This window comes from Pteronotus mesoamericanus, unplaced genomic scaffold (assembly GCF_021234165.1).
Source record: "Pteronotus mesoamericanus isolate MK-2021 breed Mesoamerican mustached bat unplaced genomic scaffold, CSHL_Meso_final contig_20, whole genome shotgun sequence".
Lineage (NCBI taxonomy): Eukaryota > Metazoa > Chordata > Mammalia > Chiroptera > Mormoopidae > Pteronotus > Pteronotus mesoamericanus.
Window position 1 is genome coordinate 86,304,822 of NW_026555085.1, and position 25,202 is coordinate 86,330,023.

At 43.3% G+C, this 25,202-nt stretch overlaps 1 protein-coding gene across 2 annotated transcripts in view; it reads left to right on the forward strand.

Moving 5' to 3' along the window:
- The window catches only part of HECA (hdc homolog, cell cycle regulator), a 44,196-nt gene that overhangs the window by 7,836 nt on the left and 11,158 nt on the right, over positions 1–25,202 (forward strand). For both annotated transcript variants that reach the window (XM_054570040.1, XM_054570039.1), the window contains exon 2: positions 23,550–24,590. In XM_054570040.1, the coding sequence (XP_054426015.1) occupies positions 23,550–24,590 (1,041 nt within the window). The remainder of the gene's footprint in view (positions 1–23,549; positions 24,591–25,202) is intronic.

Here is a 25,202-nt window from a genome sequence, read left to right on the forward strand (position 1 = left end):
TTTTGATACGGCTAGTCAGGGATTTGCAGTCCAGCCTGCCAGGGACCCTTGATTGGTGACTTTTCAGTAAAGCAGCATGCAGACCGCACACACCGCTGTTTATGCACAGCAGGATGGTAGTGTCGCAGCTCCCAAGGCTGCTGAGCGGAAAGTCTGTCTTAATTGTGGGCACCGGCGTCCCTATGCTTCTGAGCCCTAGGAGGTTAACTAATTGAGGTTAACTTCAGAGAACCAAATGCCAAGGGAGGGGTTGGGGCCATCTGAACAGAAAGGCCGGGCTTTTCTCTGGGGAGTTGGGGGGCTCTCCCTGTGGTTTCTTTTTCATACTTTGGTACAAAGTTTATCTCTGAGCCAGGTTTGACTAATTATCTTGGTTTGCCATTTTATTTTGTCATCATCAAATCAGTGTTAAAGCAGTAAACTCTGGTGAGAGGAATATCATTCTTTTGTACAAAGCGACTGTGTGTGTGTTTTAATTCTGTATGTTTCAGAAAAATCTTCTAGTGGTTGGTGAAATAGCAACTTGCTTTGTTTAATCAATATAATGTTTTAGCTTGATTGTACTTAAGAGGTTTTTATAAACTGTCAAAAAGTGAGTATCATTTCTAATAAATGTTCTGATTTATGAAAAGTAGAAAGGGAAACATTATTTCTGCTAAATTATACTTGTGAGGATAATACTTGAAAACTTTAATTATAGAAATTAAAGTTAGAAATGAGAAAGAATAAGAGGAAGTTTAAAGTGAGGAAAGAGGAAGACTTAAAGAGGAAGTGTTAAATGTTAATCATAATTGTTTAGACTGCAATTAACAAGAAAGTAGGGTTCTCATATATATTCATAGATTTAAATTGTCAGAGAAGAAAAACCTTTCCTCTATCCTCTTAGGTTCAGTATTTGGGGGCCTGCAAATTAAACCAACAAAAGATAGATTAGAGAGAGAAAAAGTCAGATTTAATCACACACAAAAAATGACTCAAAGGGGCTATGGGTTAGAATCTGTGGTGTATATACTGTCTTAATAGGAGATTGGGCAGGGAGAAGGGCACTTACGGGAAAACAAATGGCTTCTTAATAGAAGGTGAGGGGGAGAAAGGGCACCTATAGGAAAACAAATGACTTTTTGGAAAGACGTATGAGTCCTTAGAGAATAGATGGGAGATACGGTGATTTTGTGGTAACGCGTATTTCAGTGGGGTGTGGAGACTCCTCTCTGGTCACGAGAGTCAGACTTCCCTGGGGGCTCCTGGGAAGGGGATTTTTGACAGTTGAGTTCTTTTGAGAGGCTCTGCTTTTAGGCAGATAGGAGATTTCAGGAACTCAAATGCCTTCAGCTCAAAATAATTTTTAGGCCACAGTGGCATATCCTGGACCCCTTCAAAATATATTGCAGCTCAAATCACATTACCCCCATTATAGCAATTATAGATAGTCACATAGCAAAAGACAGTATCATAGCGCAGGGTTTCTATTTTTCATTTTATTGGAAATTTATTAGAAATAGACAGCCTTAAGTCATATGACTTTATAAAGCTAATAAAGAGGATGAATTTAGACCAAAGTTAGCAGGATATCAAATTGCTCATATAAGTAAGTGAGATATTTGCTGAATTTAAAATGTATATTTTCCCCTAAGGGTAAGCCTAAGTTTGTCGATGCTTTAGATCATGTCTCTTCAAGTTAAAGCACTCAGGAGAATCTTTTGACATTAATGTTGAAACTGAATCACAAACTATTTTAGGTTTCTAAATCAGCACTCCTGAATGTGACGATTATTTCAGTATAATATTTAGTAGAACTCTGTTATAACACCATTCTTCATTAAAAGTGACACTCTCCTTGTTATGCCTGACAAAACTCAGTGTCTGGGCAGAAATGGAAACTGGGGAATGTACAGAAGCAAGTTCTGGCTACTTTTGATTGGCAGCAGGTGCAGTCTGTAATCTGAGAGACTGAGCCTGGGGTGGTTGGTGACGGTTGTTAATGAACACAGTGCTGCCAAAGCCATGGGGAGAGCCTGGCATTGAGAATGGGAAGTGTCCTCCAGCGGTAGAGGCAAAAAGCGCGCATCTAATGTGGGGCAGCTCCGAGAATCCTTCCAAATGGTTTCCCACTCCTTAGATCTCTCCTTATTGGGCAGGACTTAATACACTGCCTTAACATTAACCCTGTGGCGATGTGGTCTGACCCTGTAAGGCTGTCAGTTTTTGAGGTGCAGATGAAGTTTTGCAGCACAGAAACAAAAGAGGTTAGATTTCTGGGTGGTAGGTGTGTTTGTGCTACAAAACCCACAGAATCAAAAGAAAGAAGAGGTGGCCATTCTCAGCGATAGGAACAATGATGATACCACCACTGTCCTTTGTTGAGAGCTTACCAAGGCCAAGTGTGACACCCAGAACTCTGCAGTCTACCTTTGAGGACAAGGACACTATCCTCCCAAGATGGCCTCCTGCTTTGCACGCTTGGATCAGGGAGATGGGCCCAACCTGATGCCACAGCTAGATCCTAATTGACATTGGATTCATCTTGACTGACACACACATGTGCCTAAAGCATGAACAAGTTTTTAAGGAGAGGACTTCAATTCAGTACAAAAACCTCAAGGAAACAATAGAGCTGTTTAAATTACTTTAAAAATGCCTCATGTTTATCGTTTTGGCACTTGAACTGAAGTTAAATTTGTAAAACAAGAAAACACTTGAGCAGGGAAGCACTTTGCCCACACCTGTACACTCATGTTGATCTGATGCCTTCTCATGATAGGACTTCCTGCTTTTGTAACTGTGGAGCTTGTGAACATTTAAACTGACACTTTCTGTTCTGAGTGGGTCACGGCTCCTAACTAAGAACTGATTATCTTCATTAGGCTAAAGTCCTCAAAGAGGGATCACTAGTCACAAGGCCTGCGGTCTTTCGGGCTTTGATGCATGTTGCCAAACCATTCTCCAGAAAGGGTTTAACCGCCTTATGCTAACACTGGTCCTGCATGGAGTGCTCCTTTCTTCACACTCCTCAACATGGATTTTGATAACTATTTTCAGACAGATAAAAAAAAAAATCCACATCCCATTTTTATTTTTATTTGCATTTGTTGGACTATGTGTATACTGCTCACTTGAATTTCTTTCTGTTTGTGCTTTTCGTCTATTTTACTAATGGGGTATTTGGGTTCTTACCAATTTGATAAGTCTTTGCATATTCAGGATACTTTCTGATGTACGTTTTCCGCTGGGTTTATGGTTTGTCTTTCTGCTGTTTAAGATGTTTTTATTGGTTAGAAATGTTGCAGTTTTGTGTGGTCCCAGAACATCTACATGGAGATAGAACCTTAAGAGGAATGTAGGGGAGAGGGAGGGAAGTTGTCTGTGAAATTACTTGTAGGAAAAGCCGTTGGGCATGGATGGCATCAGGTCAGTGACTGAGTTCATTTGGGTATCAGTGCACAGTAATGCTCTTACACTTGGGAGGTTCTGTTTCCTTTTTCTATTTAACGTTGGAAGCTCTTTCACAGAGGTGGTTGCAATTCCTGCCACCCTCCCTGACCTCCTCCCCGACCCTTGGCTTCCCGACTGCAACTGTCCGCTCAACAGCTGAGCTTCAGTGCTCCACACCTATTACTTTTTGTACATTTCTAAAATCCCTTGCAGTTTTTGTTCTAGCCAGTTCCAAGGACCCTGCAGCTTGTAGATAAAGGCCCATTATTTTCTTATCGCCTCTTCCCAGGAACCAAGCTGCAAACTGAGGCCTCTAATAGACTAAATTGCCCATAACCTCCTTGTGATAGCAAACTTAAGTGCTGACTCATAAGAAAGTTCTTGTTTTTCACATTCTGGTACTTGGATTGAAATTGCATTTGTATGTTAATAAAATGAGGACGTAGCACTCAATTGAAACAAGAGTTTATGCGCACTCCATACATCATGCTGATTCAGTCAGCCTTTGTGTCTTCTCAAATGTCTGAGATTTGGAAAAGGTTCCCAGACTGATTGCTTGTTCCGAGGAGTGTGAGATTTGACATTTGATTGTAGCTTGAGACCTCCCATTTTACAAGGCCAATGAACCTTTCTGAGCCCAAAATTTTGGGAGGGGGGAGGCTCTTGTTTGTATATATGTATTTATTTATTTATGAATAAGCAGAGTTGTAGAGTTGTGAGTAAATCTGTAAGACTAGTAAAAGTAAAAAATAAATAACATGAGGGCTATTAAAGAGCACATGAAAGGAGCTGACATTTTGTTCTTAGTTGGCAAAGAATAAAGTCAACAATTGTGAGTGCACATTGGGAGTAGATCATCCTCAAATTTATAGTTTTTTAAAAATTAAATTTATTGGGGTGATGTTGGTTCACAAAACCATGCAGGTATCAAGTGTACGACTCAACAAAACGCTGCCTGAACACTGCATGGTGCCTGTCTCCCAAAGCAGAGGCTTTTTCCATCCCCTCTTACCCCTCTGTCCACCTCTACCTACCCCTACCCTCCTCCAGCGATCGCCGCACTCTTGTCAGTGTCTATGTCTTTTATATGTATCTTATCTTTAGAAAATGAGGATAATACGATTTTTTTGTGTGTGTGACTACATCTTCACAAACAAACTATAAAGCTGTTTGAAAAAGCAAATAGTTGTGTCAACATTTGGGGTTTTTAGTGTTTTTGGGTTAGGTTTTTGGTTTATATTGTGTCATGTGGTCATGTGGCTGCTTCCCAGCCAGAGATGGAATGCACATTCTGATTAGCTGGTAGAACCCGGGCTGACCCTTGCTTTCCCCAGTGGGGTTTGTGGTGAATGCTCTCTTAAAATCCTTGTTCTGCCTCCTTTGGAGGGTCTTTAGTGTCTCTTTAAGTTCCAGTCTGGGAGCTCTTGCTGTGTGTGGACTTTCCCAGAGACTCTGCTGTGCTTGCCTGCTGGTCTCAGGGCAAACCCAGCTCCTTGAGCGAGTTGGGCTCTTCTGGAGTTTCTGCAAAAGACCTTTCTGACCCCAGCGTGGGGAAGGGCTGGCAGCTGAAGCCTTGGGGAGGGTGTTTTTTTTGGGTTTTTTTTTTTTTTTTTTACCAGGGTAAGCATAGCTCACTTGGGTACTGTTTTGTTGTGATCTGTGAATCACCCTGTCCGCAGGTTTCATTACAACAGCAGATTCCACTGTGATTTTAACCATTTGAGTAACAGAGCCTTGTTTTTGGCCCGTTGTACAGCATGATTTACGAGTAGGTGCATGTATTTGTAATCACGCCTCACATAGCTTGTATCTTGATTCACTTCAGGCCTTCCTGCCTTCCAGCTCTTTACCTGCCTCTAGGGTCCTATGGAGTGGGAGCTTAAGTGTTGTTGTAAAAGCATTGAAATGCTTACATATGACTTTAATTTGTTTCCTTACCTCCCTTTTAGGTTTTGCATTTTAAATTAGGTTAAAGAAAAACAAAAAAACGAAGAAGAAAGAAAACAACAAGGGAAAAAACTCACTTATAGAGGCATACAACAGATTGATGGTTACCAGAGGAGGAGGAGGGTGGAGGGAGGGAGGGAAGGCAAGGAGTGAAGGGGGTCAATTGTACGGTGATGGATGGAAACTAGACTTGGTGAGAATGACTGAGTACCTGCAGACGGAAATTTATAATGTTGCACACCTGAAACGTATAATGTTATGAAGCAATGGTTACCTCAAAAAATAAATTAAAAGAATTTTGAATATATCAAACTATTATGGAATTTTTCAAAGTAATTTCTATAGGCATGTGATACTTGGTATGTATTTGTATTGGCATATGTATATAAATATGCCAGTATGTTTATATTGAATCATTGTTTTTGTTGGGATTTGGTTGATTAAAAACAATTTGTAAGCTTCATCTTTTAGATACTGAGATTTGAAAATTTTGACTTTGAAGTAATGTATTTTTTAACATTCTATGAAATATGTAATCTAAGGATTCCTTGGAAGAATTTTTAAAGAATGAATTTGAAATGTTTTTGTCTAGACATATTTGGAAATTCTTTAGAAGTCATCTGAAATACAAGCATGTGTACATTTGTGTACATTTACATATTTTAATAGAATTATATGTAATATGACAAATTTAAGGAAAAATTTCTAGATATTTTTCGTGTTTTTTAAATGATATATTATTTATTCCCTCTAGTTTAGAAGTGAATAGTTTTGTCTTTAAGGATGGTCACACTAAAATTATATCTGTGCCCCACAAGAGTTAGTAATTGGAATTCCTAACTAGTTAAAAGGACATCCCTGGCTTAATAATGTATCATTGGGGTCTAAACTTTGAGCTCACTTTGCAGTAGGAAATATTATGAGATACTCTTTTGAAAACAAGCCATCTTGTAACAGGCTGTGTTGTGTGTACTTAGGTGGTGCACTGCTGGGCCAGGACACAGACATGACTGATTCTTGAGTCTAGTTTTCATTTTTACTGAGGTATGTATAAGACTTAGACAACCCCTCCCCTTCGACAAGCCTTTCCTTGTTGCAACAGATTATGTGAAGCACAGGCCAGCAGGATGGCCTCCAGGCAGAAGCTTTGTGTTTTCTGCTTAGATCCCAGCAGAACTGCTGTAAAGAATTTTCCTAGGTTTATATTGAAGGGAAGGCAAGGGAACAGAAACAGTGTCTTTTTCAGGGAGTTCAGCAGCGCAGAAAAGGTACACGGAAAACAAAGATAAGGAGATGAATTTAGGCCGGGGGTTTTATTGACTTAAATACAGTAGTCTTAAAATCAGCCTGGAAGGTGGTGTGTTGACCAGTCCGTTGACCAAAACAGGGTCCAGAAAAACGAGGCTGAGTTTCTGTTTCTCATTGTCAGCTGCCCAATTTGATAGTCTCTATACTGAGAGAATGTTTTTCTTTATGTTCTTTCTAAGGAAAATTGCTTTTTCTCATTGATTGACAAGTAGACCCTTTGCTTGCCTTTCTTTCTTTCCCCTCCTTTCTCTTTCCTTCTCTTCTTTCTTTCTTTCTTTCTTTCTTTCTTTCTTTCTTTCTTTCTTTCTTTCTTTCTTTCTTTCTTTCTTTCTTTCTTTCTTTCTTTCTTTCTCTTTCTTTCTTTCTTTCTTTCTTTCTTTCTTTCTTTCTTTCTTTCTTTCTTTCTTTCTTCATTTCTTTCTTTCTTGTAGAGTAGATTTACCTTTTTGTTTGTCTTTGTTTTTAAGGAGTGCAAAGATAGGGGTTAGGAAATATTTATACTGTAGTTGGGTTTAAGCACTTGCTTCTTTAACTTGGTTTTCCTCAAACCTAGATTTTACGTAATTCTGAGGATTTATGTGGGTATTGAACATTTTGAATAAACTTTTGTATAACTAGATCATAGTAAGTAGTTCTATAACATTGAATAAGGCACTGTTACAGATTATAGAACTACTTACGATCTGGTTACACAAAGCTGTTGGCCATTGCTGCTTCTTATAAACTGGCTCTGTGCTCTTTACTGATCTGCATGTGTATGGGTGAGTGGAAAAGGAAGGCCACTTACCAGCTGAATCACCCTGGGCAGAACACTGAAGGGCCATCTGGAAGTGGACTCAGGAAGTGTCGTTGAACCTGAACTAAGGGATTGTGTTATTTCTGTTTGTGGAACTTTGGTATCTTTAAGAAATATTCAGGAAAAACTGTGAAACCGTTATCTTCATGCTGAAGTTCACCCTACATCAGGCTTATTTTGGGTTCATGTCCTTTTGGGCCCTGACATGGCCTCTGTTAACAAGGAAAATATGACTTTCTACTTTATAATCAATATTGATATATTGATAAATCGTTATCAGAGTGTCAAGGCCAGTATAGGAATAAAAAATAGGTAAAATATAAGCTGATAGCTTTCTGTTTAGTTTGAATTTGAGTATGGGCAAACTTACGGGTTTTAATTGAAAGTAAGGAAAGAATATGTGTAGGAGAATAAACTACATATGTTGAGACAATGTTAAAAACTCAAGTTGTTAAATACAGTTTCGTGAAGGGCTCACTTTTATTTTTATCTTTTTTTTGCGTGTGAAGCTTCCATGTTTACTTGGGTAGAGTGGTTTGAGTAAAAGCCTTGTGTTTAAACCCTACTCTAAGCATAGAAAAACATGTTTAACCAAATATAATCACCATGTACTCAACTTGCTACCCATTTTGGAACAGTTTTACATGCTAAAATAACATAAGGAAGGATAAACCAAATCAGAGGTTAAGATAGATATACTTAAGTGAGCTTACTGTAGCTCTTATGGTAATTGAAACAAGTTGACAACATATTTTTCTTTTAACTTTCCTTTATATATCAGACTTAGTGTCTTTTTAGAATTTTTAGTGAGAAAAAAAGTTCTCAAAATATTTTAGAAAATTTAGTTAAGAATCTCTTTAGTTTATCATTTAAAAACTATTCATCAGTTAATCAAGAAATGGTTTTTAAACACCTAGTGAATTTGGGCTGCAGGGCACCAGTGGGCTGCAGTCAGTCTCCTAGGCAGACGTGTCCGTCCTTCCCCTTCTGGTCCACTTGCCGCTGCAGCTGAGGGAGAGGCCGCCGCTGAGCAGCAGGTGTGCTTCTGGGCCTGGTGGGCCATCAGGTGGATGGGGAGAAGGAGGCCTAAATGGGAGTCCCTTGCACATATCCGAAGGACTTGGGACTTCAGTCCAGGAGGGGCTTCTGAGGTCCCTGAGGTGTGGATGACATAATCATAGTGTAATTTTCAGAAGGCTGACATGAAGGTGGTGATCAGAACTTTTGTGTTTCCCTGAAAAGAATTTGAACAAACAGAGCCTCTTGCACATTTAGCATTGTCACATCAGTTTTTTTTAAAGGTTTACATAAATGCAGAGGACCCAGTTTCCATTTTATTGCAGACATTGTCATTTAAATGTACTTAAATGGCATAAAATACCATTAACTTGACAACCATTATCAGCCATACAAAAAAAATAATAGTGAGAAATTTTACATTTTTTCTTTATTTACTTTTTACCCAGAATTTAATCCTAAAGTGGAGTCTTTTATTGATTATCCTATCCTACTTTTCTGTAAGAATGTATATAAACTTAGATTTGTATTGAGAAGCACTTCTGGAATGGCAGAATCAGGACAACTAGAAGTCTGTTTCTCCATAAAGGCAATGAAAACACCAGCAAAAATGATTCAAATCAGATTTTTCAGAACTCCAGAAAATAACAGAATGCATGCAGTAGTTCTAGGAGTGTTCATTCAAGGGGAATGACTGACCTGTAAAGAACAGTGAATTTTGTTGGAGTTCCTCTGTTCCTATTCCATCTCCTTAGCTTTGGTTAGCTTTAAAACCAAAAGTTTAGCAGTCATCGGAGGGGGAGAACAGGCGTGGAGCTTCCCCAAAGCCTTGCACTGAGAGGACGACTGTTTGACTTGTCTGGAAGCTCCCTAGTAAAGCCTGCTTCAGTTGGCTTGTCTTTATTTGACCTGACTCAGATCACCCAGGAGTAAAAGCCCTAATCTTGGGTGTCTGTCTGAAAACAGTCAGCAGTGATTGTTTAATATGGCAACTCCCTGGAGCAGTGTTAACAGTGGGGCAAACAGAAGTGGGCCAAAAGCTTCAAAAGATCATCTTGGGAATGAGATGGCCATAGGGGGCTTTGAAAGGCTCTGATATATTCCTGGTACTTTGGAAGACCAGTGTGCAAGCCCAGGAAAGACCTGAGGAGGCTGCCATTCTCTCCTCTGGCTGACCTTCAGGCTCTGCAGAAGCAGGAAAGTAATGGCTGAAACAGACTTGTAAATTGTTAACACATTGAAGGTGTGCCCCAACCCACACATACACACAGCCCCTTGGTGAATTTGGGGTGGAGGCCCAGAAGACCAGGGAGTACATGATGCAGAGAAAAGGCATCATGTGCCTTTCGGTACATGAGGCACTGAAAAGGCATTTGGAAACCTTGAACTGGTGTAGTAAGACACCCTGCAGACGCCCCACTGGAGCGCTGGTCTAAGGGGTGTGTGGACATCTTCTGTGAAATCTTCCTTAAAAATTGTTTCTCTCAGTTGAGCTTTTGGAAGGTATTGAACATGGGTGAGTTACGGGTTGTGTTCTCTGACAGGTACCTGGTCTGCAGATGACCCATGTTGCCGGTTAGTCATGCAGCCATATGTTTTACCTGTTGGACAGTCTCGGGAGGAGGGAAAGCCATTCGTCCTTCTAGCGGAGGCCATCGGGAATGAGAGGCAAGGGGAGGGGGCCACCTCCACTGTGGCCTTTGATGTCCAGGTGCCACCCTGGGCCCACCAAGGGAGAAGAAGCGGGCCATCGTTTTGGGGATGCCGTGCTATGACTCAAGTGATAAATGAGGACATGTATAGAAATAGGATTTAGGGGTTTTGATTATGACCACATTGTGAATATTTGTGCTGGCAAAGGGGAGGACGTTGACAAGGATAATAAATCAAGTTCTGTAGTGTTTCAGAAGAATGAAGGAAAATGTTTTAAAATTGGAATATAGTCCTGAAGGATGACACGAGTCTTTTCTGGAATCTTTAAAAATGGGACATTTTAACAACGGTCTGGACAGTTTCTCTGCAGTTATATATATGCACACACAGTGTACATACTCACACACATACATATAGACTTAGTCTGGAGTTCTGTTTCCATCTTAAGAAACTGATTTGGCTCTGAGAGTCTTGGTCCTACCTTTCCTACAGAGTGAGGGCTTGTAGTTCTCTGTGGTCCCGCACCCTAAAGATTTGCTCTGTCCAATTATTAGCTGACCACTAAGCCTAGTAGACACTTCAGTGGTTGCCCATGGCTAAAGAACAGACTTAACAGAATTAGTCCAGTAAAATTACTGAATAAACAACAGCACCAATAGCATATCCAGTGATTAGAGGGAACTGATTTTCAGAGTTGCCACCTTATGCTATGTAAAGTGTCCAGTTTTCAACAAAGAATGTAAGTATAAGAAATAGGAACATAGTACTGCTTTGGATCTTATTCATCATTTGCATCCCCTATGCTAAACTCTGCACTCCACACTGGGCACGTAATGAGTGTTCAAAAACGTCATTGGAATAGACGTACATTGATTAGCAGCTGGTTGTAATTAGCTGATTTTCAGACCTCATGCATTTTCTTCTATAGCAAGTGTTTAACAATAAGACAAACCCTGGTGTTTTTATTATCTCCTAGAACAGGGGTCTTATTAAATGATAGATGTTTTTAAAAAAGCCATGCATTTGCCCAAGTGAGTGTTTATTAGTATCCTGGAAAATTTGAAGGCTTTTTTTTTTTTTTTTTTGGCAATAATGTACAATAAACCTGCTAAAAAAACTGACTTAGTGACTGGTAGCTTTGAAATGTTTTCTATGTGAAGTTTATCTTTATAGTTTAAGTTTTTAAAGTATTTTGAGAATGCAACTAGTACAATTTTTTTTTTTTTTTTTTGCAGATGTCCAGGTCTCTAGTGACCTACAGTCAGGTATTCACATTATCTCACATGTGACTTTTTTATTGTAACGATTCAGAAAATTTTGCTGTCTCATACCTAGTAAATTGGTGTTATGGCTACTTATGAGCGCATACTGATTTAAAAAACCTGGCTCAAAGCTATAGTATTTGCAGATGGCAAACTTTTACCATTTCCATGATCAGTGGTGAGGATGGAAGAAATTCAGGGTTGTAGTGTCCTATATTGACAGTCCCTGATTCATTCCAGGAGCAGAAAAGAGGAACCAGGGAATGCTGATGGCATCACTTCTACGCATAGAGTGTTGTCCGTAATTTCTGTTTCCAAATACTCATTTGTGTGTCCTTTCCTATATTTTTCATCATTCTCTTTACTCCAGTGTCTGAAAAAAGATGAAGTAAACCTGCTAGACAGGCAGGCTTCAAAATCCAGCGTCGCTGCCAGAAGATGCACTGGGTCCGCGTGGGTCCCACGCAGGGAGGCAGGGCTGATGGGTGTCTCAGAGAACGCGGTCAGCATTCCGGACGGAGGTGCAGGGACAGGAGAACGGGCGACCCATGGAGGCAGTTGTTTACTGGCAACTGTCAACAAGGCCAGAAACTGGGGTTTGTGATGGATCATGAGGTTGAAATTTAACTGTTAAAGAACTTCGTTAGCAAAACGGTAACTCTCTTTTGAGAACTAGTTTGGGTATAAGATAAATTGGAGGCCCTTATCTTTTCCTATTTTTTGTTTCAAAGTTTTCTGTTTGTAAAAAGTTTAAGAAGATAATAAGCAATTTTCCTATGAAAGAACATTTTGGATTTTCTGTCTTAGAGCAAGCGAAAGTAAAATGGAAGGGTATTCTTTGTTCACTGTGGAACTAATATTGCATCTAGAGTGGACATGTGTGCATATTAACATGTATACATGTACATGTGTATTAAATTGCATGGGTAAGGTTATATCTAGTTATTCATAGATAATAAGTAATGCACATGTATAAATGTGTATGTCTTATTTCAATTGGCATCTGGTATAAACTTTTTTCTTATAATTATATATGTATATATAATTGTTCTTATTCTATTTAAGAGTGATATAATTGTAATTCGTATATATACTTGCATTATAGGATTAGCTTACCAATTAATATGACTTTTTCTTATTATGAAAACAAATTACCATTATAATTGCTAATGGCTTTAATAAAGCCCAGATAAATACAATATTCTGTTATTCTCACTATTAAATTGTTACATTGACATTTCTTTAAAACTTTTTTATATTATTTTTCAATTACAGTTTATATTCAATGTTCTTTTGTATTAGTTGCCGGTGTGTAGCATAGTGGTTAGATAATCATATAGTTTACAAAGCATTCTCAATATTTCCAGTACTCACCTGGCATCATCCATAGTTATTACAATATTATTGACTCTATTTCCTGTGCTATACTTTACACCCTGTGACTATTTTTTAGCTACCAATTTTCACTTCTCAATCCCTTCACCTTTTTCATCTAGCCCCCCAGACCCTCCCCCCGGCAACCATCAGTCAGTTCTCTGTATCTATGGGTGTGCTTCTGTTTTGTTTATTTATTTTGCTCTTTAGATTCCACATGTAAGTGAAATCATATGGCATTTGTCTTTCTCTGTCTGACTTATCTCACTTCCCATAATATCTTCTAGGGTCACCCATGCTGTGGCAAGATTTCTTTTTTTTTTATGGCCAAGTAATATTCCACTGTCTTCATGTGCCACAGCTTTTTAAACCACTTGTCTATTGATGCACAGTTGGGTTGCTTCCATACCTTGGCTATTGTAAATAATGTTGCAATGAACATAGGGGTGCCGATATTCTTTTGAATCAGTGTTTTGGGTTTCTTCTGATATATTTCCTGGGTCATAAGGCAGTTCCATTTGTAATTTATTTGAGGACCCTCCATATTGCTTTCCACAGTGGCTGCACCAATCTGCATTCCCACCAACAGAGCATGAAGGTTTCCTTTTCTCCACATCCTCTCCAACAATTTTCTGTTGATTTTTTGATGATAGCTGTTCTGACCTGTGTGAGGTGATATCTCATTGTGATTTTGATTTTTAAAACCAACCGGGGCAAGAAGAACTGAGGGGGGGTCACTTGGCTGACAGAGCCCGGAGCACAGCTGCCACTCTAAGGTACACGTCTGAGAGGAGAGCTGAGAGAGATCAGTGAAATGGGAGCAGATGGAGGCCTGGGATTAAAGAGCAGAGTCTGAAGCGGAGGGAGCTGAGCTGAGGGGAAATGGGTAAGACATGTGGGATGATGGGGTGAGCGCCTCAGGACCCAGAGCTCTTGAGCTTGTGCTGCAGGCTGCTTCTCTGAGGAGCCAGCACAGGGCATGGCAGAGAGCGTAGCCCTTGAGAAGGGCATTACGTTTGTGGGGCTCCTGTGACCGGGGGCCCAGCACTGGTCTCTGCCCTCACTTCTCACCCATCACTGGCAGACCGTGGCAAGTGGAGAGGGAGGGGAGAACCTTAGCACCTGTCAAGTACAGATTTTAATACATATGATGCAAAATTGACTTGAAAGTCATGGGAAGAGGTGGCAGATGGGTTTTTGTTTTGACCATTTGTACCCTTCTAAAAATAAAGTGGCTTTCAAACATATACATAATACTATAAGATAAATAATAAATATGAGAATATTTGTAATAGGGGCAATACTGTTCTGAAAAGTAATGGGTGCCCTGAGACATTACAAGAGGTAGGTCACAAACCTGGCTTTCAGATTTCTAGCATGCAGAGCGAAGGGGCAAACAGAAACGTGGTATGCTCTACAGGGTCCATCAGATTAAAAAAAACAAAACAAAACTCAGTCACTTAGCCACTTAAGACATTGTAAAATACGGAGCGATGTCCATGACAATACCCTTTCATGAATAAAATAGATTTATGAGGTCTCTTCACACCATTAAAAGCAGTCTCCCCAGGGAATGAAACAGTGTGATTCCCATGACCAGCTCTGTGCCACCTGCCTTAACTGAGGGACAGGTTTCTTTATCCAGCACAGGCATCACATACCTAAACATCTCTAGGGTCCTGGAACATAAATATAAGAATGGGCTTTGGTGGAGGCCTGGATAACCAGGGTGTACATGATGCACCGAAAAGGCATTTGGGTTTCCATTTTGTAACAGAAAATCTTGAAGTGGTGTAATAAGACATACTGCAGACGCCCCACTGGAGCTCTGGTCTAAGGGGTGTGTGGACATCTTCTGTGAAATCTTTCTTAAAAATTGTTTCTCTCAGTTGAGCTTTTGGGAGGTATTGAACATGGGTGAGTTACGGGTTGTGTTCTCTGACAGGTACCTGGTCTGCAGATGACCCATGTTGCCGGTTAGTCATGCAGCCATATGTTTTACCTCTTGGACAGTCTCGGGAGGAGGGAAAGCCATTCGTCCTTCTAGCGGAGGCCATCGGGAATGAGAGGCAAGGGGAGGGGGCCACCTCCACTGTGGCCTTTGATGTCCAGGTGCCACCCTGGGCCCACCAAGGGAGAAGAAGCGGGCCATCGTTTTGGGGATGCCGTGCTATGACTCAAGTGATAAATGGGGACATGTATAGAAATAGGATTTAGGGGTTTTGATTATGACCACATTGTGAATATTTGTGCTGGCAAAGGGGAGGACGTTGACAAGGATAATAAATCAAGTTCTGTAGTGTTTCAGAAGAATGAAGGAAAATGCTTTAAAATTGGAATATAGTCCTGAAGGATGACACGAGTCTTTTCTGGAGTCTTTAAAAATGGGACATATCTGGAGTTTTGTATCCATCCTGAGAGATTGTAATTTGGTTCTGAGACCTCCTGGACCTACCTTCCCTTAGGGTGAGTGCGTGCAGTACAGGTAGTGCTAGGGTGTGGTGTAGCTCTCCATGAGCCAGCACGGTCGTGCTTGGGCAGAAGAAAGTGCAGCCTGCTAATTTATTTCCTAGGACAGTGTGAGCCCATTACATGCAAATGGAATAATGCAAATTTCAACTAATGACATAAATAATATTAATAGAAGCTTTACATTATGTGAAAAGTTTCAGTGAACACATTCTTCCAAATAATGCATTAAGCCATCTTGTATTTTCAAATCTAGCAGGTCACCTGAATTATAAAAATGCTTCGTTACCCAGTGGCATCACCTTTTCTTATAGAGAAAAACCTGCTAACCTGTGGCAATATTATGTGAACTCTTGTTTCTTTTAGAACTTCCAGGATTTTTGTGTTGTTATTTTAAAAGTAACTGTTATAATTTAGATCATTATTCTAGCTTCTAAAATATCCAAGTGTGCTAATACTGGTGCGGAAAAACATCCTGAAAATCATTAACTTTGGAACAGAAATGTGATCAAACAGTATGATATGCCATGCTGTCAATTTATGAGATGCAGCTGAGAAATATTAGAGATAATGCTGATAATATAAGCATCAGTAAAGCAGCAATACAGCATTGATGGCAGATTTATGTGTCCTGACGATGCCTTCCTCACACTCTAGCCCCGGCCTGCGGGGTACTCAGTCTGAATTATGTAAATTCTTCAGGAACATGTCCCATGAATGAGATGCAGCCATGTTTTATGAATTCCTGCTACCTAGGCTTTGAAAAGATTGTTTAGGTTAAAAACTACATATAAGGACATACCTGTTTGTCTGACTTGGAGTGGAACATCTTTAAAGGGTTTGAAGAGAATTTTGCTTCTATTTCTTTAAAACTTCTCAGTAAATTATTTTGTGCTTGTTTGTTGTGGGGAAGAAATGTAGTTCTTGCACCTGTTTATGTATGGAGATAGGATACTCACTTCCTGGTGGTAGCTTTGCCCTAAATGCATTCAGAGTCATTTGGTTTTCATATCAAGTACAGTCATACCTCCGTACTCGTCAGCTTCAGAACTCATCATACCCTGTACTTGTTGCATTTTGATGAGAAAAAAATGTTTCCACACTTGGTGCTTGCTTGGGACTTGGCGTATTTGCTATAACTTTCATGAGTCGGTTTCGGCACACTTCACGAGTTCTGGAATGAATTAAAGACGAATACCGAGGGACCACTGTATTGTAATATAAAGCGATAAAGCTTCTTAATTACTGCTTATATTTAAATGGTGCTTATTATATGCCAGGTACTGCTCTAATGGCCTTCACTCCTTTAATCTTCACGGCATCCCTTTGAGGTAGGTACTCTGTTCTTTCTGCTATTTTACAGACAAGGCAATAGAGACACAGGGAAGTTAAAGGACTTGCCAAAAACTGAAAACTAGTAAGTTTCAGAGCTGAGAGTCACATCTAGCCTGATGGTTCCGGAGTCTGTATCCTCAGTCACCATGCTCTGTGGCCGCTCCGGAAGCTGGAGGTGAACGTCCTCTTGATGATCTTCAGACTCTCAAGGGAGCTGCTCCGCAAACAAGGGGATGTGTTCCCATGTAAGAGGAATTCCATGTAATAAATAATTGTTCAGAGCCCCTAATATTTGTGTTTGGTAATTGGATGCCAAAGGAGGATGGAACAGACTATAGTGAGCTTGAGGAAGTGAGGGTCTGTCCCAAAGAGAGTCCAGGGTTGAGTGTAGAAGATCTGTTGAGAGCTCACCTGGAGCTGAGCAGTCGGGCTGTGCTCTGCGGGGGCTCGGCCTTCCTCCCTTCTTCCTCCAGCACTCCGTCACCCAGAGTGCTGAGTCTGATTGGGCCACACTTGACTTTGACATCTATTAGAATCACTAATGTGATTTTCACAGTACTGGCTTTGCAGGGACGCATAGGACAAAGTCCCTACCTCACCCCTCCTCCCGCCAAACTCCCCACATGCTTGTGATGCTTATTTTAAGCGGGGTGAGAACATTTAATTTCACAGGTAAAAAAAGCTGAAGATGGCAATGCCTGGTTTATGGGGCGCCTGTGAGGGTGAATGAGTTTGTCGAGGGGTTTGGGTTTGTTGGGCAGCCAGTGTAAATGATCACTGCTAGGCACTCCCCTTTTAATAGGCGGAGCGCGGAGACCTGAGTCGGGGGACGAGATATAGGATGTGAGCTGGGGAGAGTGACTGACTTTTCCCCAGTGACCTCAGCCTAGCTATCCTGTTGTCTAGACTTAAGACTCTTTGAAATTGTTGCCCAGAAGGAGGTGAGCCCTGATTATTTTCACTTGGGCAGAGAGAAATAGAAGTGGAGTACTAGGTGTTTGCTGATGAAGCTGTACACACAGGCACTGGAGGGCTCATACACACTTTTTTAAAACAATGCTGACTGCATAGGGGAGCATTCCCCCATATTACTTGTTAAGCTATCACGGCTTGACTGATAACCCGAGGGATGCGCGACGCAGGCTCTTGGGGAATGTGGGATTCCCTTCTCCCACCTCCCCATTCGAGGGTTAGTTGTGTTGCATCAGCGTGAATTCCATTTATACCATTGCAGTATAGCTGTTCTTAAGAGCTAGGGGTTTTATACAGTTTGAGACAACTTTCACGAAGCACCAAATATTTCTTTAATACTGCTGACTTCTTACAGGTGGCATTATGAATGCCCGCAGTGCTCTTAGAGTTACAAAATCTTTTCCTCTATATTTTGGTTGACTGTAAGACTTAGGAAATTTAAAAAAGAGACATGACATTATTCATTTATTTACCTACTTTCTAAACACCCATTGTGTGCCTGAAATGTTAGATAAAAAGAGTAGGAGAAGGAAATACATTGGAGCAGCTCTCGTTTAGTTGGGGGGCCAGATACACGGGTATAAAGCCATGATAAGGAGAGCACAGCAAAGTTCTCATGCGGCTTCGCAGTTTGCAGCGTGCTTCCACTTACACGGGAGTAGGCAGAAGTACTCTTGTAGTTGTGAGTATCCAAATCACAAAGTTTATTCTTGTATTATTATATTTTAATTACTGTATTACTTATATTACAACTGCAGACTTACTTTGGCTCACCCTTGTATTTGAAGTGTGTGAGAGCACGTTTTTTTCATCCTCATTTCACAGGTGAGGGTACGACTCCATGTCAGTCAGTCAGCAGAGCTGGCACCGCCTTCTTCTTCGTGTTTTTTTTTTTTCCTTAAAGACTTATTTATTTATTTAAATGTTTTATTGCTTAAGCTATTGCAGTTGTCCCAATTTTTCCCCCTTTGCCTCCCTCCACCCAGTCCACAGCCCACTTCCATAGTCAATCCCCACACCGTTAGCCGTATCCATGGGTACTTCGTATATGTTCTTGTTAGAGAGACGGGAAGGGGGGAAGGAGAGGGAGAGAGAACATTGATGTACAAAGGAAACGTTGATTGGTTGTGTCTCAAACGCGCCCCAGCCGGGGACCTGGCCAGCAACTCAGGCATGTACCCGGACTGGGAATCAAACAGGACGCCTTTCGGTTTGGGGGATGACACCCTATCTACTGAGCCACATTAGTCAGGGCCAAACTGGCAGCTCTTCGATGCCTTTCCAGTGTGGACAGTGGGAGGGGAAGCGGAAGCAGTCAGGAGATAAGTGTGAGCCAAGCAGTGAAGGAAATCACGTCTTTGAGGGTAGAGGCCAGCCTACCACTCAGAAGGCTGTGTGAGGGTTAGAAGCCTTGCCAGCAGTCCCCCACTGTTCCCAAGGCCCTCCCCATCACCCGTTCTTAGGAACCTTGCCCTCAGGCTGGAGGTGTGCCCCAGGGGAAGTGTCTGCTGTACCCATTTGGTGTTCAACAAGCCGTTGGCTCAGTGCTTGGTTCCGAGGCCTAGCCACAAGGCCACATCAAAGTGGCTGAGATGTAAACAAGCGGGGCTGGCAGGTTGGAGGGGGAGCTCTCCACTGCTGAGTCTTGGAGGGTAGAAAGCAGGTGAGAATGGCTGCGATGGTCATAGACAAGGTTGAAGGGACAGGGACTTGGAGCTATACCTCCTCACCTGTGATTCAGGCATGTTTTTCTGTTAGAACTCTAGGGATTCGTCATCCCTTCAGCTCCTAAGACCTGGTACGCAGGAAGTGCTCAGCATTGGTTTAGTGATACATTTGCAGCTTTTTGAGAAAGATATAAATAGGATTTGTTTCCATATTAGTCAGCCTTTTTTTAATGTGAAAATACTTTTTAAAGAAATATCAAGTCCATCTCAGCATTTTTTTTTTTTAACTTTCGGATATTGTGAATGCAAAGTGTAGTTAAGGCATTTTTTGATTTAGTTTCATTAGTCCTGGGTTAGTGTCACTTTGGCTACCACCATTATATTTCAGAGACATCCCTTCAAGCCTGTTCCTTCTAAGGACTGACGATAAAAGCAACTGAACTTTGTTTAATTGACTAATTAACATTTTAAATGACACTAAAGGTCACAGACCAGGTGCCTGCTGTTAATTTACTCAGTTTATAAAGCACTCTCCTCCTCTATTTCTCAGTACATTCAGGTCTTTTCTGCTTGTCTAGGATTGCAGATCTCTCTCTCCCTTCTGCTATGCTTGTCGTGTGGGGTTCTCATGTGCCAGTGTCATTTTCATGCAACTGTACTGAACACCAGATGTGTGCCAGGCCTGGGCCCGGTGGTACCAGGAACACAGAGATGAGTAAGCGGTGTCCTCTCCTGGGTCATCACATGGTGGGACTAGAATGGGGACTCAAGTCATGTTTTGGGAAGCTGGAGACTCTCCTCCCTCATGCCATTCTCTTCTGCAATACACAGAAATCCCCTTGTTCTCCAAAAGACTGAAATTCAAATTCATGCCCATAGACCCCTACCCATTTCTTACTGTCCTTCTGGAGTCCAAGTCTGCTATGCAGACGGGTCTCTATCTCTCCAGCTCCAGGCTCTCTCTCTCTCCCCTTCTCTGGAGTGTGAATTTGTTGGGCCGGTGTCCCTGCGGGGGCCCCCCCCTCCCCCGCCCGCAGTTTCCTTGCTCTCCTCGGCAGGGGTGCTCTGCTTGGTCACTGCAGCAGGTCATGCGAGGAGCTCTGTCTGCCCGCCCCTCAGTTCAGGGCTGCTCGTGCTGCCAGGGCTGGCGACGTTTTCAGCCCCTGTACCTGTGTGCTGCTCTCAGAGCGAGAGGATGGGACTGGTCCAGGGCCTGTGCGCCAGGAGGCGCCAGGCCACAGTGTCCCACAGGCCGCTGCCAGCCAAGTGCGCAGTACCTGCTCCCAACTGTGCAAGCCGGCTGGCATCTGCCAGGTCCTGTGAACACTCTTGTCCCCTGCCCACCGGGCAGAGCAAGGGGACCACCAAAAGGGCCAAGTTTCTGAGCGCCCTCTGTTTTAAATCTTTTGCCCCAAAATCCCATACAAAGTGGATGTGTCCAAATTCCCAGCCAACTCAGGCCCGCCACACACGTCGGCCCGCATAGCATTTCTGCCCCACCTCTGGCCACCAGGGTCCGGAAGCGGGCTGGGGGTTTTCTAGCTGCATGCAGGGGTGCAATGTCTCTGCCCAGGCTGGGCATCGCCACGCTCGCCTCCGCGATGCACGTGTGTTGTGACCTTTCCAGCCCCATGTCAGCTCTGTGCAAGCCGTGTCACTAGCCTTCTTGGTTGTTTACCCCTTCCCCAGGGTGTGGAAGCCTGTCACACGGTTTCAGTTGTCATTTCAGTCCTCCACCTTTGGCACTTCTCGACCCTTTCCCGACCCCTCTCGAGCATTCCTCCCCTCTGCCTAGCCATCTGGTGGACGTCTCTGTCACATAAACACTACCTATGAATCAGTATCTTTCATCTTTATGACAACCATGTAAGGCGCAGTCAGTTATCTGCATTTTTTGCACAGAAAACTGACACAAAGAGAAGTAACTTGTCTAAGAGCACACAGCCCAGCAGCAGTGCTGCTGGGATTCCAGCCCAGGCAGCCTGGTCACAGGGTCCCTGCACCAGGAATTGGTACGCGAGGCGAGTGGGCTTTGGACAAGTGAACATGAAGGGTTGTGGATTCCCAGGAGGTAGATGGAGAGGCCATAGCGGTCACAGGTGTGGAGGGAAACAAGTTGGTTAGGGCCATTTTGCTGAGGTCCTAGAATCCCACACTGAAGGGATGATTGGTGGAATAGTGTTTGCAATTCACTGGGCAGTGGTGAAGTTCTGAAGGTTTTTGAGTAGCTTGTGTCCCTCTGCTGCATCTTCAGGCTGCTTTGAGATTTTGGCATGCGTTCCCCCAGTTGACAGACATGCTTAGTTCTCAGCCTTTGAGTCCTCCGCCCATTTTCTTCCCTCCTCCTAGTTACATACTTTTGGTTAAGAGTTTTCTGGAGGGTCATTGTACTGCTTCTACTCTGTTACCTCACTGTCCCCTCCACACCTGTCCCTGTCATCCCAGTGGAACTGGAACTGTCCTTACTAAGATGTCAGTGACTTGCTCACTGCTAATTCTGGTCTTTATCTTAACCAGAAGTTCCCAACCAGGGGTGATTTTGTACCCAGGGGATATCTGGCAACAACTGGAGACCTTTAGGGCTGTCACAATGGAAGGGTGGTGTTACTGGCATCTAGCAGGGGTGCTGCTAAACATCAGCAGTGCACAACAGGGCATTCCCGCAACAAAGACTTACCCAGCCCAAAATGTCAGCAGTGCAGAGGGGGAGAAACGCTAATCCCACCTGGCACCCTGGGACATTGCAAGTCTTCTGTTCTAACAACTTTTCCTACTGCCCTGATAGAATTCTCTCCTGGCTTGTCTTTCAGTGAATGCTCGGTGTATATCCCTTACCATTCTCTGTGGACGGCTCTCCTCCAGCCTCTTAATGTCGCTTCCCAGGATTCTCTCCCACTCTTCACGTTTCCTGCAGGCCAGCTCAGCAGTCTAAGGGTTGACTCTCCATGCCTGGGGGCATGGCTCTACCCCTGAGTTGACAGCTTCAGGTCTCTTGAGCTCCAGCTGCTTCTTTCTCCACCTCAGCAGTGCTCAGGCACTTCCAATGGAGCAAGTTCAAACTAGGGCCAGCCCAGAGTCTTCCTCCAAACCTGTCCCTGGCAGTCCGCCAGCGTCTGGCCAGCCGCAGCACTGAGAGGCTGCTGCTGCTGCTGCTGCTGTCACAGCCCAGGCACTCGTCATTGCTTGCCTTGATTACTGCAGCAACACCCCCCCACCCCCTCCCCCTTGTGCCCGCCTCCGTGCTTCCAGCCTGTTGCCCCACCCACGCTGCCACCAGGGGGAGATTTCTGAAACAACTCTTGACTGAGAGGCTTTGTGGCTTACAGTCCTCATTTAGCTTCTCGGCCACAACGGATGAAGTCTGTACTGCATGTGGCATGTGGAACCTTTGTGATCAAGCCCAGTGGTTCCCACCTGGGAGCAGCACTAGCCTCCGGAGGTGCCTTTTGAAAACATGGTCGTCGAAGTAACAGGAATCAAGTGGAATTCTAAAATCTCCGTAAATCCTGTTGACTTCCTTTTTTTTTTGTATTTTTTTTTTCCATTATGAGTTCTTTGTGTCACCAAGTTTCCCCTCTTTTCTGGAAACCTGCTTGGCCTTATAGACACCCTGTAGGGCATGTGGTTAAATGGGGTAGAAAAATCCTGGTGTTCCCACTTTCTCTCTGGATCATTTTGGAGAATTCTGTTTTTCCTTCATGGTCTGGCAGCGTAAGTCTGTTTGAGCAGTGATCAGTTTGACCAAATATCCCTGCCGTTAGGAGTCAGACCATTCTAGCCGAGATTGGGGTTGAGGCCAGTCTGTTTTCTAGTTCCTCTGTGGTATTCAGGATAACCTAAGCCCCATGATTAAGGGCTTTTAGGGCCCTTTGGGAGCTACCATGTGATCCTTTTGGTTAAGTAGCTTCATCATATTATTTCCTAGTCCATTGGAGTGATTCATTTTTAAAAGAACCCTAAAACTGCCTGTCATTAACCCACATCTTAGGAAAACCTCATACCACTCTGCTGCCAGTACTGACATAGAGCCAATTCCACTGTGAAGGGTTTGGGCTCTCTGAAGCTTATAGGTGTATTTTTCAGCAGATAGCAAATATCAGACAATAAATTCCCTTGGCACAACATCAGACCAGGAGAAAATGTTAAATGTTTTCTAATCGTGCTGGGTATCCTTCCAGTGGTGGAAATCTTCACACCAGAAGAATTGTACTTTCGGCGTGAATGGGCTAATGTCGGTCGGTAGCTTTGCTCTCTGACTCGGCGTCAGCAGGAATCGCAGGTCCTGGGGGCTGACTCTCCTTTTGTGTTTCTCCCCAGAAGCCCCGTGCGCCACGCCCCTGATCTGCAGCTTCGGGAGGCCGGTGGACCTGGAGAAGGACGACTACCAGAAGGTGGTGTGCAACAACGAGCACTGCCCCTGCAGCACCTGGATGCACCTGCAGTGCTTCTACGAGTGGGAGAGCAGCATCCTGGTCCAGTTCAACTGCATCGGCCGCGCTCGCAGCTGGAACGAGAAGCAGTGCCGCCAGAACATGTGGACCAAGAAGGGCTACGACCTGGCCTTCCGCTTCTGCTCCTGCCGTTGTGGGCAGGGCCACTTAAAGAAGGACACAGACTGGTACCAGGTGAAGCGGATGCAGGATGAGAAGAAGAAGAAGTCAGGGTCAGAGAAGAACACAGGGAGGCCCCCTGGTGAGGCGGTGGAGGAGGCAAAGAAGTGCAGGCCCCCAAACAAGCCCCAGAAAGGCCTGAACCATGACCTCCCCCGCCGGCATTCCATGGACCGGCAGAACTCCCAGGAGAAGGCCGTCAGTGCTGGGGCCTATGGGGGCCGCTCCCCTTGTGGCTCCCCCGGCCAGTCCCCTCCCACCGGCTACTCCATCCTCTCCCCTGCCCACTTCAGCGGTCCCCGCTCCTCCAGATACCTTGGGGAATTCTTAAAGAATGCCATCCATCTTGAGCCTCACAAAAAGGCCATGGCTGGGGGCCACGTGTTCCGAAATGCCCACTTTGATTACAGTTCGGCTGGTTTATCAATTCACCGGGGCAGCCACTTTGACACGCCCGTACAGTTCCTGCGGCGGCTGGACCTCTCTGAGCTCCTCACTCACATCCCCCGGCATAAGTTGAACACTTTCCACGTGCGGATGGAAGACGATGCCCAAATGGGCCAGGGCGAGGATCTGCGCAAGTTCATTCTTGCAGCCCTCAGTGCCAGCCACAGAAATGTTGTAAACTGTGCCCTGTGCCACCGGGCGCTCCCGGTGTTCGAACAGTTCCCACTGGTGGACGGAACTCTGTTCTTGAGCCCATCGAGACATGATGAGATCGAATACGATGTTCCCTGTCACCTTCAAGGTACAGGTGTTAGTTCACCTTGCCTGCTTTCTGTTTGTTAAGAGCTGGAAAGCAAATACGATGGGACTCCTCTGTCCTGGCTCAATTTTAACCGATGGTGCTTTTCTGTTCTAGTCAGGTGCAAGGTACCACTGGGATGTTTCAGCTTTGCCCAGTGAGGTGGTGAAGATAGTGGGAGTCTGTTTTACTCTGATAGCACGGTACCAATAGTATGGTCCCGGTGGGCAATTTTATGCTTTTGTTCCACTGTGTATAGAAGGGAGGATTCCTAGTGTGTAGTTTTTCATAATTGGGAAAACATTTACAGGAACAATTGTATGAAAATGTTACTGTAAAATAGTTGCCTTTGAAACCTGTGTTAATGTGCACAGCAAGCTGTGTATTCCCTTTCATCCTTGTAGGCATATGAAAGTAGGGGTCAGGAAGGGCCAAGATGTTTTTAGATTATTTGAATTAACCTTGACATGTATGAAATATGAGACTTTCTTGATGACAACAAAAGGAAAATGGAGGATTATTGAAAACTCAATGTATTACCTTGGTGGTGAGGGGTGGGAGCTTATCAATGCTGTGGATGACATACATGGACTTAGTGACATTTCAACCGTAAGT